Raw genomic sequence first — 20099 nt, 5'->3', positions numbered from 1 at the left:
ACAAAGAGGACATTCTCTTTTTCTCCATTCTCATTCTCATCAGCGCATCCCTCGTACAAGACACCTTCCCAGATGCACGGCCAATGCAACAGATTGTCCTCGTCCAAGATGACATGGCAATTACCAGCCCTTCATGCATCTCCCCTTCCTCTGCCGAGTGATTTAGAAGACTGTCACCATTTAGTTGCACTTGGCACAATCTCCTACAGGACTACCAATCTGACTCCCGACCAGATGCAGCACAAATACTGCCACCATCCAAGTTATTGATGATGCTCTAAACAGTCCGGACATGGGGGACCCCTGCTTACTGGATTACATTATAAGAAGTCTGTGTACTCTCGGACAGTAAAAGGTTTGCAATCGTTGTGAACCTCTGCCATGCTGTGCTCCAGTGTCTCCTGTTCTCATAACACCTAAGACGCGTTACGCTCTGGTTATTTCGTTATGATGACAATTATCCAAAGCTGGAGGGAAGTGTTGGGGGGTGGCACAGGAGGTAGTCCAGGAAAGACGAATGAGTTGATGATCAGAAACACTAAGTTACCATTTTGTATGTGTATGTTTTCTACTTTAGCCAGTTTTAGTGCTGGTTTGATAGCTTGATGTGTCAAATGCCCGTTGTTGAGGTCTGTGCACAGGTTGCAGGTGACAGATTGGAATGTGTCTATTCAACCTACATTATAATTGTACTATTGAAATAACAGGCATAGCATTTTTTTGTATATAGGAAGACCAGGTGACTCCATATAACTGGAACAGCATTTTTTTCTGTTTTAGCATTGCTGTTTACAAATGACTGGTTTCTCTGGAGGATTGCTCAGGGGCAACGTGCTCGTCTTGGACGTAAGATGACACGGAGCACCACAGGTTCGATCCCCGGGTCCGTGCATAGAAACCTCTGGGTATTAAGCGAGTTATAAATGACCTATCATATCATACAGATGCTTGATTCCAATTTGTCCAATTGAAGTTAACTGACTGTAACCGCCAATGTGTAATTATGATTTTCGAATTGAAAGACGGTATTCCCATGAAATGTAGTCATCTAATCGCTATAGCATTAAACATAGTTCACTATACGAGTTATTTACATGTGTCAACCATGTAATTCTGTGTGATTAGCAAACTATGGCATAGTGTTTTACAAAATCAGCACATGACGTATTTGAATTATAAAATTATTCATCGTAATTTGATATTTGTTCTGTGATCGTATGCGAATTTCATGCAGAGTTCTTATTCACATGGTTACACTTTTTAAGGACTTTCAGCCGCGTTTCTTCAGGAGTAGCTCTTATTTTAGTGACAGAAGTGGGGAGAAAAAACAAGTCTATTTCGAAAAGTCAATCAAACAAGAAGGACAATAGAAAAACCACATGTATTCAACCACGAATTTCCATGGCAACCGCGCCTTAGGGGAAAACGAGCACCATAATGAAAAACAAAAGGAGAAAACATGCAAAACCATCAAAACACGTTTCAGGAAAAAAACAGGCGATGTTGCTTGAAGATAAAATGACAAGAGGAGATCACACCAGTTGATATAAGATGCTTAAAACCAATTTATTTAATTGAATCTAATCGCGAATATAACCACCTTGGCAGCATTCTATAGGAGTGGATCTGTGGGGTTTTAGAGAGTCCACTGGTCACCTTTGCTAAAGAAGACCATTCAATATCCTCTCACTTTGTGGGAAAGACAGTAGTATATGGTATACATTACCGATAAGCCATCCCCTCACCTCTCACATTTTGCGATATGATCTGAATGTAATTTATATCACACACGTTCTACCAGGCTTAGCACTGGTGTTGGGAGGGCATAAGGCATCGCACAGTGGAGATCAATTCTAAGGTGCAGCCCATGCCTTCCTTTGCAGGAATCCCAGTTGGCCAGTTCACAATGATGGCTCCAGCTATGACTGTAAATCCCTTTGCGCTATTGAAATCCTATGAGAGTAGGCTTGGGTGGAGTGCAGCGTAGGAGACCTGTCTCCAGCAGACCAGCGGCATTTCAGACATCTTAAAGCAGTAGCCATAGCACTCAAATGATTCCAGCCTTGGCTGTATGTTTTGCGTGCTGGTACTTACAGCTCTGTTCGTCATAAAAGCAGGTGTACAAGACCCACAACTCAAAGATAGAGAAGAGAGCGGGATGCGCTAGTGAACCTCAGAGCTCTGCAATATCGACGCCGAGGAAACCATTGCACACAGTATCATTACATTCTAGGCAGGGCTGCTTCCATACCCCATCAAAGAAAAACGTGTTTCTCGCAAGATAGTTTATTTTTCGTAAACCCTTGAAATGAAAGCCTCGAAATGTGTTACATTGGTGATATGATATGACATTTATTACGCGCCAAGTGTGTCAAGGCGCGAATTAGGATTATTATTTTTTTTTAAAGGTTGTACCCATTAATTCCTACGGATTTTCCTGCATTTAGGTGAGAAAAATTCCCTGACTTTACTACTTTTCATACCTGTAACACTCTAACTTCCTACCTTTTCTTGCACCCACAGACTCATCGTACATGCCTTATAAAGCGACCAAAGGCTAAATATATTGAACTCAGGAAGTGACTCCTTTTTAAACTTCATTACGTTTTCACAAAAAGGGCACATATCATTCTAGTCCTGGGAGCATTCGAGTGGCACCTGGAAGAGGTCAGGACCCAACTTAATGGAATTGATGTTGTGTACCGCTCACGCTACACATAGCATTGCCTGTTGAAGCTTATAGCAAGAATTATTCTTACCTAATTCAAGTGTACTCCTTTGCCGGCATTAGAGTGATGATACATGAAGTTATATGAAGAGGAGCCTGACAGGTGAGCTGTAGAAAGACGAGGAGTCTAGCATAGGTGCACTGAGCTGTGCGAGCATGACATTTTAAGGGGCCAGTTATCAAAACCTCTCCTACATTGTCAGATTTATTTTAACATAGAACATAAATCAACATTCTGTAGACGCATTAAGCTCATAATATTAATAATGATACTTATATTAATAGTAATATCGCATTTAGACGGTACATGCCTGATGACACCCACTCCGTAGGGCTGTAGTAATTGGTGTTACTGTTACCCAATTTAATGGTACCCAGTTGATTGGCTTCCTACGCATGAAGAGCTGAGCTAGCCATTCTGAGATTCAAACCTATGACTGCAGGTTGCACACACATATCTGAAGCAAGAATTCAGATCGCTGAGCTATCTTGTTGAATTACAAAATAAATGTTCCCTATAAGAAAGGCACATTTAAAGAAAATGTTCTGAAATATATCTGCATACAAGAAAATACATCTTTTGGCCTCTAGCTCATATACATTCTCACAGATGTGTTTTGTGTCATTCAGATCATTGAAAGGTTTGTTGTTTGTAATGAATGGCTTAACCTGTGCCTGAATCAAGGTCCATGAGCTGCAGGGGCTTTAATGTTGGGTAAGAGCCAGGTCTTTAAAGCCTGGTTGGGCTAATTGTAGACATTTTAACTGCCTACTCTACTTGTCCTGATTCAATGTCTCTCTCTCTGTTGCCTTGTCTGTCTTTCTTACTTGTCCTGCCGTTCAATTACAATGGACCAACTGATGTTTTCTGTCTCATTTTCTTTCCCCCATTGCCCTGCTTAACATTCCTTCATTTTCTGATGCTGGACTTATGGTTCTTCTCACTTGTCTGCCCGGCCTCTTGTTATTCTCATCTCATCTGGTTGCACGCGCCTTTTTAATTTCCAATATCCTCTCTTGCTCCGATCGCCTCTCTTTTATGCATGTGCGTCTCTCCTGTCCTCCCTCCCTCCCTCCCTCCCTTCCTTCACCCATCTCTTTGCCCTGACCCCCGCCGGCAGCCAGTAAAGTGGGAGAGACGAAGCATGGTATGATGAAGTTCCGCGAGGAGAAGAGCCTGATGGGAATGGCGCTCAGCACGGGCAGCTTTCACGACCGATATTTCATACTGAACAGCAGCTCCTTGAGACTCTACAAGGAAGTTCGGGTGAGTCCTGCCTTCTACCATCTTCTCTTTCTTGCTTATGCCCCATCTGCATTAGTGCCCTTCTTGCTGGCCTTTGGGAGGCTCCAGTTCCAGCCCTTATTTACCCATGGAACCCCAACATGCCTGACTGCAGGCAAGCAGGGCAACCTATTTTCGTGGTCTCCCAGGATTTTAAGTTTGCTAAGCTATCTTTTGATTCCAGGCATATTTTATTCTAGTTTATTTCAAAACAAATGTGTGCTCTTATATTCCCCTCATAGTATAATTCTTGTATACGTATTTTATATTTGCAGAACTCTGCATAACTGTACCAGGGTGACAGACATTTTGTTATAGCTATCAACGTTTTTTTTCTTCAAACATTATTTAATTTCTGTAAAATAGAATACATTGTCTTACATAGTACCCATTATTTAATTCAAGGAAATTAGATAATACCTGTGAATTATTGGCCATCAATCATGGATGTGATGACACTAATGCAATTTTCAACCAACGAGAAACCTACTTTTAATATAAAAAACATAACCGCTAAGAGATGGTGCTATTATGTCATCCTTGGGTTCTCGCCAGAAATGTTAATAGCATCAGTGGACGAAACGGTTACCTGTTACATATCCTCAATTTATGCATATGGCTATATATATTGTCCATAAAGCAGTTTCCTCAAACAACATCATTTACAAAACTTTCATCGTGCACAAGAATGATGGGCCTTAATTCATGTGAATGGCGTAAATAACCTTGAATTAGGCATTTCCAGCCATTGGGATCCTAAAATGTCTGTCTGCATTTTTGCACTTGTGTTATTAACAATACATAGCTGTTAACATGTGTTACTGTCCTTTTATGCACTGTAGTTTTTCTGATGACATTGCCAAGCCACTCGGCCAGCATTATACCACTGGCTGAAGTGCTGCCACCAGAGGGCAGCATTTATCACCCAGGAATTAGAGAAGGCCCTGTTCATTTGTGTATCCAAGCACCGTTAATGAAACTTAATACATCCATGTAGTCACTCACATATGATGGTCGCAGCAAGGGTGTATCTGCCGTCTTCTCACTTGAAAGCTGCCAAATCAATGAAGCTCTCGGCAGCCTCTTTAAGGGGTTCAAAGTTCAACACATAAAACAGATGAAAACTCTCTTATTAACATGAGATGTGTGTATATCGGACCTTTCAGGATTCCATGACCATTCTGCCCTCCAAAAGCATAATTTCCAGGCAGTTTACCAGAATATCTGAGCATCTGCTGTCTTTATACCATTTAAGAAACAAACTGCTTCCATTGTATTGCTTTCCTCTATACTTTTGGGAGTTCCCGCCGAGCCAGGACGAGACTGGAGCCCTAGCAAGCAGAAGCGGACTGTGTGCGTCTAGTGTGGTCATGCCGTCGTCTCCACATGCCATGCCCCTTTAACGCAATCCCTTCCCCCTTGTCCTGCAGGTCGGATGCCTGACACAGCCTCCTCAGACAGTATCTTCTTATTTTTAATTTATTTGTTTTCGCCTTTTTCCTCCCTCTCTTTCCCCTCAGTTCGCCCGTTTATGCCCGGTCAAGCAGGCTTCTCAATGTTTACCCGGTATTACAGGTTATTCTCAGCCATGGATCCCCACAAGTGCTTCTAAACTGCTGAGACACGTGTGTGCTCTGTCACGCACTTTAGTCAAACCCCTGCAGAGGTGACTGCCGCGGTAGGAAAACATCTTTTGGACTTCCTCGCTGTATCACCTTAGGAATTTCATCAACAGTAAGAAGGTGACTAAAACCCTATTTCTTTAGTCACCCCGTCCAAGCAACAGGCTTCCGGGGGTTAGCCAAAGTGCTAGGGCTCCTTCGGGGCCTCTTGTGGTGAGCCACCGCATTAGCAAAGTTGCCCGAGACTTCCGTCGCTGTTTGCGCCGAGGATCTGCAAGGTCACATACCGGACTGCGGTCCAAGGAGGCTTGGCCCATGACGAGGCTAGTACAGAGGATGAAGTTCGAGGGGACTGGGTCCTCCGACGTATTCCATATCTATGACATTAATCACCACAGCTGTGCTGCTTTGGAAAATCTTTCGGCGTCTGCATCCTGCGTCGATGACGTTGATACGCCGTCCTTGAGGAGCTCCTTCGACGGCCGACGTCACTGGATGTTATAAGTAGGATGCACGACGCCCGTAGCCTCAGTTCCGTTTTTTCCGCGAACGTGTTCGCTTTGGAGATCTCGGCGCGCCTCGATTCTTTGGAGTTCTTATTCTTTGGAGTTCTTTATCTGTTCTTCGAACCTGTTCGTATTGTGAAGTTATCCTTCGTGATGTCTACCTCATCTTCCACCCTGCGTCCGGGCTTTAAGAAGTGCGGGGACTGTGGGTCCAAGATGTCGGTGACAGACTCGCACAGCGCCTGCCTCTGGTGCCTCGGGGAGGCCCATGACACGGATGATTGTGTCGACTGCCAGTCGCTTACGTCCAAAGCCTTACGGGAGCGAAAGAAGAAGCTGTCGGTAGGTAAGGTGTCCAAGTCACGGAAGTCGAGGTCTGCGGGGCTTTCGATGGACGATTCGAGGGGCGACTCTCCGCATTATCGTCAGAAGTCCAGTGGGTCTCGGTCCCGGAGTAGGTCCCGCCACTCCTCTGCCTCTTCGAGACACTCCCGGAAGCGCCGTCATCGGTCGCCTTCCCCGTCCTCATCCAAGGACTCTGCCTGTCGGCGGGTCGCTTATCCCACCAAGCATGCAACGCCGGAGGAATGGGCTTCCTTCGGTAAGAAAATGCTAGCGATTCTCGAATCGCAGGGCACAGGTCAGTCCGCGACTCCGAGTGGGGTCGGTCGTGATCGGTCGAGAGACACCGCTCGTACGCCTTCGGGCTCGGGTGGTCGGCACGATTCGCGGGAAAGGTCCTGCTCGGACAAGGGGAATCGTTCTCGTCATGCCCGTTCCAGGTCCCGGTCCTCGACACGCTCGAGACCGTGTGCACCTGTGGTGTCTTCGAGGAAGACGTCGACGCCTGTGGCGCCGAGGTTGTCGACGGACTCTTTCGAGGCTCCGCCTCTGAAGAAGTCGTCGGCGCCCAGGCTGTCGAGGGACACGCTCGGGGCTCTGCCCTCGAGGCCTGTGTCGACGCTGTCGATGCTATCGGCGTCACGTTCGGCGTTGATGCCGATTCACTCAACGCCTTTCGAGGCTGTTTCGAAGGGGGTACCCCAGGGCACGGTGGAACCCCCTAGAAAGGCTCTGGCCGAGGTCAAGCATGGCTTTGTTCCCCATTCTGTGCCCTCTTACCGCCATCTTACCGTACATTTCAGAGGTGGATGAGGGCTCTGATGATGGCATGGTTCCTGATACGGTGCCAGATGAGATTCTCTCGGGCCATAGCCAAATTGAGGACCTGCGTCAGTCCCTGCACGACGCCAGTGGTCTGGACACCTCTCCGGAGGTGGAGTTTTGTAGGCCTAAGCCTGGCACTCATGCCGACTCCTCGTACCGGCGCCTTATGTCTAGGGTCACCGAGTACTTGGGGTGGTCTGCTCCCCCAGGGGATTTTCTTCAGGATGACCTTACGGATATCCTCGACCAAGGTCCACCAACTGACCCGGTACTGCCGTTCCATATGGCTCTACAGAGGAGGGTGACGGCGGCTTGGACTGCTCCGGAGAGTCTCCCGGCAGTGGGCAAGTCTTTGCCGAGTAAATACCGCCCAGCCAGTAGCGACCCCTGCTACTTGACCAAGCACCCCACTCCGGAGAGTTTGTTGGTGCAGGCGGCTACGGCCCCGGCAAAGCAGGCGTCCTATCCTACCATCCCTCCTGATAGGGACGACAAGCGTTTTGATGGTTGGGCGAAGAAAGTGTTTTCTTCAGGGGGTATGGCGCTTCAGGCAGCCAACTCCGTATGTGCCTTGTCACGTTTCACGCACACTCTGTGGAACTGTGTTTCCTTAGCGGCTGAACATATTCCCGATGGGGACGAACGGGATGGTTTCCTTGCCATGCTTCAGGATGGCAAGGATGCCATGTGTCTGGCTTTTCAGTCGGGTTTGGACATGGCAGATTGCGTCAGCCGGTCCATGGCGGCGAGCACCGTAATACGCAGGTTTGCATGGTTGCGGAAGTCAGGGTTTGCTCCTGATGTGCAGGCCCGGCTCCTCAACATGCCCTTTGACGGTGAACATATTTTTGGCAGCAAGGCTGACGAGAGCCTTGAGAGGTTGCAGACCTCCAAAGCTGCAGCGAAGTCGTTGGGCACTGCAGTTCGACAACCTCCGCCTTTTCGTCCTAGGGGATAGGAATGGAGGGGAGGTTCCTTTCGTTATTACTCATCCTTTGGTAAAGCGAGAGGAGCTGCCCGTCAAAGGGGCCACCATAGGAGTGCCAGAGGTGGAAAACAAGGTACTCGAGGTGCCAAGGCCGCTCGGGCAGTTGCCTCTTTGCCCTCAGGCAACGCCGCAGCCGCTTCAGCTCAGTCATGAGGCCATGTCCCATGGTTCACCGGTTGGGGGAAGGCTGGCGCAGCATCTTGTAGAGTGGCGTGCCATTACTTCAGATGTGTGGCTTCTGGAGATCATAGCCCACTGCTACTGTCTTCCTTTCCGGCAGAGGCCTCACGACAATCCACCGAGGAATCTCTCTTTGAAGAGTCTGGATCCGCTCCTTGGGCAGGAAATTCAATCCCTGCTGGAGAAAGGCGCCATAGAACTGGTGCCTGTAGCGGAGAGGAACAAGGGATGGTATTCCCCTTATTTTTTGATTTCCAAGAAAGATGGGGGATTGAGACCCATCATGGACTTGCGCGGTTTGAACAAACTCCTCAGGAAGGACAAGTTCAAGATGGTTACTCTCTCTCAAGTCCTACAGGCCCTTCAACTTCAGGACTGGTTGGTGTCTCTCGACCTCAAGGATGCTTATTTTCATGTGCCAATCCATCCAAAGCACAAGAAGTACCTGAGGTTTGCGGTTGGTGACTCGCACTTTCAGTTTCGGGTCCTGCCGTTCGGATTGACCTCCGCCCGAGGGTCTTCACCAAGCTCATGGTAGTGGTGGCAGCGCATCTCAGGAAAGGGGGGATTCACGTCTACCCCTACCTGGATGATTGGTTGATCAAGGCGCGCTCTCCCGAGCAAGTCCTGGATCATCTGTCAGTCACCTGCCACTCCCTCCACAAGCTGGGCTTCTCCCTCAACTTAAAGAAGTCCCATTTGACACCAACTCAGAGGCTCCAGTACATCGGAGCAGTGCTCGACACGTCCCTGGGGCAGTGTTTTCCTCCCCAAGTGAGGGCTCATCACATTCAGCAGATGGTGCACAAGTTTCAGCTTGCCCAGAGTCTCCCAGCGTTCGAGTTATTGAGATTGCTCGGCCTCATGGCATCCTGTATTCTTTTGGTGTCGGAGGCCAGGTTGCGGATGAGATCTTTGCAATGGGCACTCAAGCTCCAGTGGTCTCAGTCCTCTGGCAGGATGTCGGACCCTGTTCAGGTGCGTCCTCGGTCGCCCAGGACCTTCTGTGGTGGGCCATCGAAGGCAATCTGATGAAGGGGGCTCCTTTTTGGCTACCCTGGCCGGAGGTGACGATCGTGACGGACGCATACCTCGCGGGATGGGGAGCTCATGCCAACGAGTTGACAGTCAGCGGTCGTTGGTCTCTGTCGGAGTCCAGACTCCATATCAATCTGTTGGAGCTGAGGGCCGTCAGGCTTGCCCTGGAGGCTTTTCTGCCGACTGTGCAAGGAAAGAATGTCCTGATCCTGACGGACAACACAGTGGCCATGCACTACCTGAACAAAAAGGGGGGGGGGGGCAGGGTCACTTCCTCTGTGCAGGGAGGCAATGCAGCTCTGGTTCTGGGCAATCCAGCAGGAAGTTTCGATCTCGGCAGTTCATCTGGCTGGAGATGAAAACGAGACGGCGGAAGCTCTGAGCAGGCAGAACGCGATCTCTCTCGAGTGGGAGTTGGCTCAGGAGATTCTCCTGGATATCTTTGCTCTTTGGAGGACCCCTCAAGTGGATCTCATCGCCTCCAGTGTCAACCGGAAGTGCGAAAGGTTCTGCTCGCGGGAATTTCCTCCAAAAGGAGCCTTAGGAGACGCGTTCGTGGTGGAGTGGTCTTTCCCACTGCTGTACGCGTTTCCTCCAGTCCCCGTCATCCCGCAAGTGCTGCAGAGGTTACGAATGTTCAGTTCCCGGATGATATTGCTCCGGCGTGGGCCTGGAGGACATGGTACCCGGACCTTCTCGACTTGTCCATCTGCCCTCCACATCGTCTTCCCTACCGAGACAATCTGATCTTATGGGAGGGGGGTCAGGTTCTCCATCCAGAGGTCAGATCCCTCAACCTTCACGCTTGGTTTCTGAAAGGCTGAGGTATAAGGATTGGGACCTCCCTGAAGACGTGATGAAGGTGTTGCTTTCGGCCAGAAGGCCCGCAACTAAGTCCCTGTACCGTTGCCGTTGGCGAAAGTTCTGCGACTGGTGCAGGGTTAAGAATGTGGATCCTTTTGCATGTGACATTCCTGTGGTTCTGTCTTTTTTGCTTTCTTTAGCCCACAGGGGCTTGCAACTGGGTACGGTTAAAGGTTACCTGGCGGCGCTGTTCATATTTAAGCGCTCGTCTGAAGAGTGTTCTTATTTTAAAATTCCTTTAATTTCTCAGTTTCTAAAAGGGCTCACTAATGTCTTCCCTCCGTCACCTTTCCAGGTGCCCGGTTGGGATTTGAACCTTGTCCTCAAGTTTCTGATGGGTGCTCCGTTTGAGCCTTTGCATTCTTGCCCTTTGAGACTGTTAACTCTTAAAACTGTATTTTTGGTTGCGGTCACTTCCGCTCGCAGAGTGAGTGAGTAACAGGCACTTTCAGTTAAGACACTCTTCACTGTATTTCATAAGGACAGGGTTGTCCTTAGAGTTTGTCCTTCCTTTCTTCCGAAGGTGGTGTCGGAATTTCATTTAGGCCAGAAGGTTGTTCTTCCGGCATTTCATCCTCCTCCACATCCTGGTAAGGAAGAGGAGAGGTTCCATAGGTTCGATCCTAGTAGAGCTTTAAGCTTTTATATTTCACGCATGTCCCGGGTCAGAGTGGACGATGAACTCTTCATTGGTTATGCTGGCAAGCGTTTGGGACAAGCTGTGACTAAGCAGACTTTGTCTCGCTGGATTATTCTGGCTATTTCTGAGTGTTACCGCTTGGCGGGTAAGGACCCACCGGTCGGCTTGCGGGCCCATTCTGCCAGGGGTATGGCTGCCTCTACTGCCCTACAGAGTGGTGTTCCTATTCGTAACATCTGTGACGCAGCCACCTGGGCTTCGGTCCATACTTTTGTACGTCACTACTCCCTCGATTCCATCCGTGGGCAGGATCTGGCCTTTGGCAAGGCGGTCCTTTGCTCCGCAATTTGATTGGGCATTCTAAATTTCTTATGCTAAATTCTTTTCCCACCTCCTTGCATTGGTGCTGCTTTGGGAGTCTGTCATAGATATGCAATATGTCGGAGGAGCCAATCCCCTCAAAGAACCTGGTAACGTTCTTTCGATGGGATGGTCCGACGACGTATTCCATATCGCGCCCTCCCTGCCTTCCCCGCTACAGAATTTCTTATGCGATTGCAGCTTACATTTCCGCAAGGCTTTGTGTGGTCATACTGGCAGAAGACTGGTGCCACACGTTCTGGGGAAAACGTCAGTGACGTCGGCCATCGGAGGAGGTCCTCGAGGGCGGCGTATCAACGTCATCGACGTAGGATGCAGACGCCGAAAGATTTTCCGAAGCAGCACAGCTGTGGTGATTAATGTCATAGATATGGAATACGTCGTCGGATCATCCCATCGAAAGAACGTTACCAGGTAAGAGAGTAACTTGTTCTTCTCAAGAGTATTTCCTATTGTACCAGGCTTCGGTCCGAGGCTGCACCTGCGCTGCTTACCTGATCAGTGCCTTAGTATCTACAGAGGCCTGTGGCAACCGTAGTTCCCTGTGCACCATTCTTCATCAGGTGGTCTCGCTGCCTATACGGGCTCCTATACCGCACCTCACCAGTCGCACAGAATTTCACACTATTCCTCTGCCATTGCTGTGTCAAGATCAGATGGACTCAGGCTAGTTACTCGAAGTTTCAGCTGCTCCTTCATAGCACACATGGTCAGGGGATTCCGAAAGACCTCACTCCTTTTCCTCCTATTTAATTGGGGCTTCCTCCTTTCTCCCCCTGGTGGAATGGTCTCCCAATATTTAGCCCCACCTCTGGGCACCTAAGGCCACCCCCATGTTCCTCCAGCTGTCATAACACCTCAAGAGAGGACAGCTTTTTTTGAGAGTTCCTGGTACTTTATACATTCAGCCCATGAGGCCGTTTTTAAAACACCCTCATGGAAGAAGTTCATCTCACCACACCTGGTGAGCCGGTGGCTCCGCAAGACCATACGTCTCCTCCTTACTGAAGGACCCCTCTACCTCTTCCTCCACTGCCACAAGGACCTCTGGGTGATGATCCGGTAGATGACCAGGATGGCGTTTCAGAGGACACTGAAGAAGTACCCATATCGGCTAAAACCATCCAAGACAGGGCGCAGAGGCCAACAGAATATTTGGGGTTTCCAGTTGCAGAAAGCCCTCAATCAGACCAAGGGTTTCTACCTTCTGTTCTGTTGCTAAGGGCAGTATAAATGTCATGCATACACTTGCAACCTAACGTGGTGCGGGAAGCACTTACGATCTGGCAGAATACTGCCTCCATGCTCCCAGTGGTGACATAGGATATAGGTCCTTACCTGGTGAGAAACTATGCATGATGAGCAAACCTCTGCCGCGTTCCACCATAGTAGCAGTGGCAACTCTTTTCTGCTAAGGCCATTCTATATCCTTTGCCTCTTCCTCATTAAAATCTTTTCAGACATGATGACCCAGTACTGGACATGGCAGGTCAAAAGGTGTACCAAAATTCAGCTCTTAGCTTCTGGCAAGCCAATGCTGAAGCGGACTTGGCAGCCTCCAAACTCAAATTCTGGAAAGAATTGGGGGATTATGACTATTCAGTTAGACCAGTATCTCATGGAAGCCTCCTATCATTCGCGCTTTCAAACACTTGTTTAGGCGCGTTATAAATGCCATATAATTTCATATCATATATCATCACTTGGACACAGCGGCAAAAGGCTCTTCTAAAGGCTTTGAAATTTCAACCAGACGTGCATCCTGGATGTACATAGAGTGGAACTGTTTAGTCCTAAAACTGACGAGGAACTAAATATAAAAAAGAATAGAGCGCAGACAGGAAAGTCTTTGACCTGGCTAATAAAGCTGCCTACCAACCCAGCTACCTCTGGTTTCAAAAACAATCCTTTTCCTCTAAGAACTCTGGGGGATTCAGAGGATTTCATGATCGGCAGAGCAGACAGGACAGATCCCCTAGCGCTTTGCCTAAGAAGCAGTCACGTCCTTCTCTGAGGAGGTTCTTTCCACATCCCGCTCCTACACCAGAACCCAAGCAGTCTAAGTGGCATGAAGGGTGCAGGTAGACAGCTCGCTGGTGGCAGGAAGAATCTGTTATCCTGTTATCCTGCAGAATTAAGGCATTTAACTAGCAACAACTGGGCCCTGTCAGTGGTATGCAGGCCCTATTGACTGCGCCTTCCCTCGACCTATTTCCCCCCCCCATTTCACAAAGGTTCAGGCCCTCTTCTACAGGAACTTCAGTGTTACTCATGGAAGTTATAGGCCGGTTCCCTCATTCAGAGAATGGGCTGTGGCTTTACTCAAAATTCTTTACCGATCCAAAAAAGAACAAGGCTGGCCTGTAGGCGTACTGGATCTCTCCCCTTTCAATATCTTCTTGCCCAAGACCAATTTAAAATGATAACACCTGCAATGAATGTGCATGTTTGCAGATTCTAATTAGGCCGCCTCACCGTCATTACCCCTGGTTCTTCTTAGGCAAGAACCATTATCTGTACATTGTCTTGCCCTTGTGCCTCATTTCAGCCCCAGGATTGCTAACCGAACATATGGCAGTGGTGGCTGCGTTACTGCATCTCAAAAGGGTATCGCTACTCGGACAACTGACTAATCAAAGAAGAGTCTCTGACTCAAGCCTCCCCCCACCTTCAGTTGCTCCTCGATGTGATGCACTCTCGGAGTCTCTTGGTCAATACAAAGAAATCCACTCTCAGCCCATCTCAAAGATTAGCGTTCATGGATTTCCTGCGGGATTCCTCAGTATGCAAAGTCATCCCAATGGAAATACACATCTCAGATGTCGTAGAGACAGTGTTCCCCTTCCTGTCTCACTCCCAATTGAGTGCCTGAGGGTCCTGGGTTTACTGGGATTGATGGCATCTTATGTTCTGCCGGTCCCCATGGCTATGTTATGAATGCGATGCACACAACTGCACCTGGCAGCAAATTAGGACCAAGTTTCAGACTCCCTTACCAAGGTAACTCTCATTCCAATCTGACCCTTAGAAGGCCTTCTTTGGTGGGCAGACCGGGGGAGCCTCGTGGTGAGAACTCCTTTTGGGATACTCCCCATCAGTTCACCATCACACCTGATTTATCCATTACTGGTTGGGGAGCGATCTTGGGAGATCTCCAAGTCCACAACAGGTTGAACAAGGAGGAATCCTTGGAGCATATAAACTTTCTGCAGTTGAAAGCAGTGTTTTTATTGGTTAAAGCCTTCTTGCTGTTGGTGAGAAACTCCAATGCCTTCATCCTCACAGACAATGTGGTACCATGTTTTCCCTAATCAAGCAGGGAAGCACAAGATCAGTGACATTGTGTGCTCTAGCAGTCAATCTGTGCGAGTGGGCACTAAGGAACAATGTTTTCCTGCAGGGAGAGCATCTAGCAGGAGTCAGCAATATTCAAGCAGATGCACTGAGGAGGAGACCGTTTGCCACCCACGAGTGGGAACTGAACAATCACATTCTTCTGGAGCTTTTTGTCTCAAAAAGGTTGCCTCTAGTGGACCTATACGCGACAGAACTGAACAACAAAAGTCACCAATGTGCTTTGTGGAAGGGGAAAGAGAAAGTGTTGTTAAGGGACTTTGGTGGGTCAGAACTAGGAGATGGACACACAGCAAAAACCTAATCTGTCCCTAACTCTAAGGTGCTGTGGACCTACCCTGTAAAGAAAAGGTTAAAAAGGGTCCTTGTCAGGATGTCTGTCATAAATAATAAAGTCCACTGTCACAAATACCTTTCTACCTAATTTCTGTCCCTACCGCTTAGTAAAGAAATGCATAAACTCAACAGAAAAACAATTGGGCCTAGGCCCCAAGCAAATGACAGGTGGTTGGCTTCTGGCCCATCCTCGACACAGCAATATGTCTTTTCCAATAGAGGTCCTTCACCTCCAATTCTTCTCTTTTGTTCAAGCCAGTCCAACATATATCTCATTCACCCTGTCCTGAGCCTGGTTTCTGTCACCCCACCCTGGGGTCTCCAGTCTCTCAACCTGTCTTGAGGTTCTGTTTCTTTTATCCTGCTTTGGGGGTCCCAGGTTTCTCGCCCTGCTTTGGGGTTTTCGTTTCTTCTGGCCCACCTTTGGGTCTCGGGTCACTCACCCTGGCTTGAGAATTTGTTTCTTCTACTCCGCCTTAGGTTATCAGGTTTCTCACTCCGCCTTTGGTTTCTGACTGGTCTACCCTATCTTGGGGTCTCAGGCTTTGCACCCTGCCGTGGGGTTTTGTTTCTTCCTCCCTACCTTGGAGTCTGGGGCTCTCTCACTCCATCTTGGGGTTTCTTTCTTCAACCCAGCGGTGGGGTCTTGGGTTCTTCACCTCGCCTTGAGGTTTTGTCAATTTCTTCCCCATCCTAAGTCTCAGGTTTCTCTCTCCACCTTGGGGTTTAATTTCTTTTACCCTGCCTTAAGGTTTTGTTTCTTCTTCCCCACTCTGGAGTCTCGAGTTACTCACAGCGCATTGCGGATTTGTTAGGCCGGTCCTCCACTCTCCTGATCCCTTGGCGCCGTTGTGTACCTTGTTCCTGTGTCGTTGCTCGCTGGGAGACTTGGGCCGTCCTTCTATTGCGGTTTGTCCTCATTGGCCTCCTCCAGTTCTTGCATACTGGGCAGTACTTGCCTTCTTCTCCGTCAGGCCTGCTGCAGGGTCCTGGGTTTGTCATCTCTCCTCGACAGATCTTGACTTCCTTCCCTAGTGAATTTCGTCTTGCGCCGCTCCTTTGCGTCGACCATTCTTGTCTCCTGGAGCAGTAGGTTTGCCTCTGTTTAGCGGGCTCGGTGGCAACCTTCTTACCAGGACTGGCGTACACTCTTTGTCGTCTGTCTGCACCTCCTAGGAGTAGGGGCCCAACCTTTGGTGGTTCTGCAGGCTTCTTTTCTCTCCCTTGTTCAATGCGTACTGCCTCTTTATATTTCCCTTTAGAAGAGAATCGGCCACTCCATCCTTTCTCTGCTCCCAGCGAATCCCCTTCACACAGGGTCAGAAACAACACCTGCCAGTCCAAAAGAAATGTTCAAATCATTACACAAGGTCAAACCCATTTAGCCAAATAAAGTATTGGGACTTTGGGAATAGGAATCAATGCTATCTTCTTTCCCCGGGGGGTCACCCTCATTGGGATCCCTCTTGCCCTGTCGTCTAGGGGGTGTTACGCTTAGCAGGCTCACCAGATAATCTCAAAGGGGGTGGTTTCCCCCTTGGGAAGAGGGGATGAATACCCTGGATTCATAACAGTACGGTCTATCAATCTCATGGGACAAGCTATTTACTTACTTGCTTTCCCCCTTCCTCTGGTTCTGAAGGTCCTGCAGAAGTTCAGGAGCTCCATGTATTGCACGATCTTCCTGATCAGTCCCCATTGGCCTCAGAGGCACTGTTTCTACAATCTACTACTTATGGAAAGTGGTCCACCTCTCCTTCCAAACACCCATCTCCAGCTTGGCCATCGGGTCTGTCAGATGACAATCTCAAAGTAATGGCCTCTGCCAGAAAGCCTTCTGCACAGGCACAGTATTAAGGTAAGTGGCTGAGAGTTTGCCACTGCATGTTACAAAAATCAGAAGATCCCCTGAAGTCCTCAATAGATGATGTTCTACCCATCTTCACAAATTTAATTCATTCAGGTACTCAATTTCTATTGTACAGGATGCATTTGGCAGCCCTGTTTCTTAGCTGGCTAACAACGACATAGTGTTATCTCTTTCCAATTCAATAATTAAGTGCGACTTCTGGGCACTTTCCCATCTGTTTCTACATATGCAGTGCTCAGCCCTGAATTGTGATCTAAGTGGTGTGTTGACGGCTCTCGCACACAAACCATTTCATTGGCAATGATAGACTATTGTCGAGTATCATGGAAAGCAGCTTTTCCTGTAACCATTGCATCAGCTTAGCTAATTAGAAATGTTATCAGGCAAAGAACCTTAACTTTCCTTTCGTAGCGACAAGGTAGTCCTACAAAGCATCCTTCATTCCTACTGAAGGTTATCTCAGATTTTCACATAAACCAAGAAATCGCTCTTCCCGTCTTCTTTCCAGATCCCAGACAGAAGCTGATCGAATCCTCCATGTTGGAAAGCCTTTGAGGTTTTATCTCGAGAGGGCTGATCCTCATAGGTCATCAGACAGACTATTTGTCACTCTTGGTGGCTCCCATCTATGCAAACAAACAGCAACAGCCACAATTTTCAGGTGTATTGTTTCGTACATCATTCACCCCTACCAGTGCAAGGCAAGATTTAACCCTAAGGTCTTAATGCTCATCTAACAAGAGCATAGAGCAAGGCAATAGCCTTCCAGTGAAGTGTCAAAGGAAGCTGTATGCAAATCAGCAACTGGGGCCTCCGCTTTGGCTTTTTGCAAATATTAATCCTTGGATTCCAGTTGCAGGGCTGATGCCCATTCCGTGCAAGCAAACCTAGGAAATATTTTTGCAGCAGTGTAGGTTTTTTTTCTCCCGGGTTAGATTAGTGCTTGGCACTCTCCCAAAAGTATGGAGGAAAGGTTACGGACATAGAAGTAGGGAACAGTCACTCACTGTAGTGACTACTGTACTCCTAGTCCTAAAACCCCTTTCCTCGATAAACCTGGCTTCAATCCCCCTAATAATAAGCTGGTCCTCCCAGTCCTCTCAGCAAATCAGAGACTAAGGGGAAGGAGCGTGGGGGGCAGATACCAGGGCATGGCAGCGCTTTGCGCACGCAGCCCACCACCGCTTAATACATTCTTAAAGGGGCAGTGCACTACGGCTTGCTAGGGCTGCGGTCCCTTCCCTGCTCCGCAGAAACTCCCAAAAGTATGGAGGAAAGGGGACTCAGGACTAGGAGTACAGTTGTCACTTCTGTGAGTAACTTGTGCTATTTCTGAAGTGTGTCTGCACTGTGCCAAGCATGTCTAAGTAATCATGTATCTGTAGCATCTACCATAAAATAGCTCTTGCGATGTTGACTCCAAGCTGGGATCAGCATATTAAAACATGATGTTTAGAAGAGCCTACTACCAATTCTCTCTTTTCCCGCTAAATCAAATCATAGTAGCGTAAGTGGATATATTAAAACTAGTACCTGGAACATCAGAGCACAGCGCAGCCTTTCGGATACTCTTATTTTCTGATCAGCTAAACAAGCAACAGGAGAAATGTGTTGCAATGAGTTGGCTTGTGCATCTAAATCCTTCACCCAGAAAGTCAATGGCTGTTGCAATCAATGCCTCTGCAGAACCAGCTGGCTGGCAGCCTTACTCACAATGCCATTGAAGAACTATGCCATCATTCAAACTTCACATCCCAACTCACTAATAGACATTTTCAGCATGAGGCTGAAGGTTGAATTAACATGGAGAGGGGTCTCTCTGGAGCATGGTTTCTAGATTGTGTGTCTTGTTTCTAATTGCAAATGCCTTTACTGAAAATGTGTTCACCCAACCATAGTGAGCACCCATTCTGGCCACTGTAGAAGAATACACCAATGCTTTAAGTTTACAACATTTAGGCTGTTACCTTACTTTCTTCCAAACCTTCAAGTAGACCTTAGTTCTTCTGAGTAATTTCTAAAGCCAACTAAATTCAGCAATGAGGTTTGTAATGTAGGATGACCTAATATGCTTTTAATTGCCCTTTAATGCTTTAGATTTAACCCTAATCCTTTGTTAAACAGAACCCGAGGCGACAGAGTGTAACATCGGAGAATGTAAGTAGAGAGGTGGGGTTCGGACCTCTGCCTTAAAAGGGCTGACCCCATTGTGATCACTGGGTAATGCCCTATTTAAGACAGGATTTATTCTTCTGGTGGTGGGTTTCTCTGCCTGGAAGAGGCTTAACTTTGTAACTGCCTTGCAAACCTACCCTGGGTCAACTTAGAGTTTCTCCATCTGCACCACCACAGACCTTCATGCCTCTGTTTTGTACAGTCGTCTTAGTCATAGCACTTTACAAGGTAGGCTGATACTGTGAAAGAGCAAACTAAAGAGGGGGTTAAATCGGCACACATAAAGAGGTGTGTTGTTGTTGAAAATCGTATGGTGTGTTTCCATGGTGCCTACAGGCTCTTTGCAATGAGTCCGCTGTGTTGGCAGTATACAAGAAAGCACAGAGGGCGGCTTCATCCTAGAACATTATTAAAACCAGCAGAGTGAGACTGGTTGTTAACTGCTTTGCTCCCTTTGTGAAAGCAGCCTTATTTCATTGAACCTTTTCTGAATGTGTTATTCTACTCATCTGAGAGGAGATTGATTTGCTTAGAAATAATATGCTTCTATTTCTGCCCCTTGTTTGAAAGGTGTAATGTTATACACCACCGGATTGGGCTCCTGGGTCCCTGGGGCTCTTGCCTGTGGCAGCAATATCAAATAGTAGCAAGTGAGTGATTTGTGTTAGCAGATGTCTCTTAGCCTGTCAATAATGGTGCCACTGCTCTGGTTGCTTCTGCTCCACTGAAGCAGTCTGGGGACAACATGTATGTATCATGCAACCAAAAGTGCATAATGAGTGCATGCACACTATACAGTCTTGAGTGGCCAGTCTCTTTAAGCCAAACCATTTGCTATCTTCAGTGGTGGTCTCCATCCGAAGAACCTGTAAAAGGAAGCCCGGGGGGTATTTTACACTGCAGCTCCATGAGATAACAGTTCAGCGGTCAGAAAGACTGAGGACATTTTCCCTTTCATGCAAGTG

At 47.9% G+C, this 20099-nt stretch overlaps 1 protein-coding gene across 11 annotated transcripts in view; it reads left to right on the top strand.

The window, feature by feature from the left end:
- Nucleotides 1-20099, top strand: part of ARAP1 (ArfGAP with RhoGAP domain, ankyrin repeat and PH domain 1) — a 2533956-nt gene that overhangs the window by 2366506 nt on the left and 147351 nt on the right. For 9 of the 11 annotated variants that reach the window (XM_069640269.1, XM_069640262.1, XM_069640267.1 and 6 more), the window contains 2 exons: nucleotides 3850-3995; nucleotides 19084-19116. In XM_069640269.1, the coding sequence (XP_069496370.1) occupies nucleotides 3850-3995; nucleotides 19084-19116 (179 nt within the window). The remainder of the gene's footprint in view (nucleotides 1-3849; nucleotides 3996-19083; nucleotides 19117-20099) is intronic. The other 2 variants (XM_069640265.1, XM_069640271.1) reach the window with 1 other exon arrangement.

The sequence above is a fragment of the Ambystoma mexicanum genome, chromosome 7q, assembly GCF_040938575.1.
Source record: "Ambystoma mexicanum isolate Mex_15411 chromosome 7q, UKY_AmexF1_1, whole genome shotgun sequence".
Taxonomy (NCBI): Eukaryota; Metazoa; Chordata; class Amphibia; order Caudata; family Ambystomatidae; genus Ambystoma; species Ambystoma mexicanum.
This window is presented reverse-complemented; position numbering and strand designations above follow the sequence as displayed.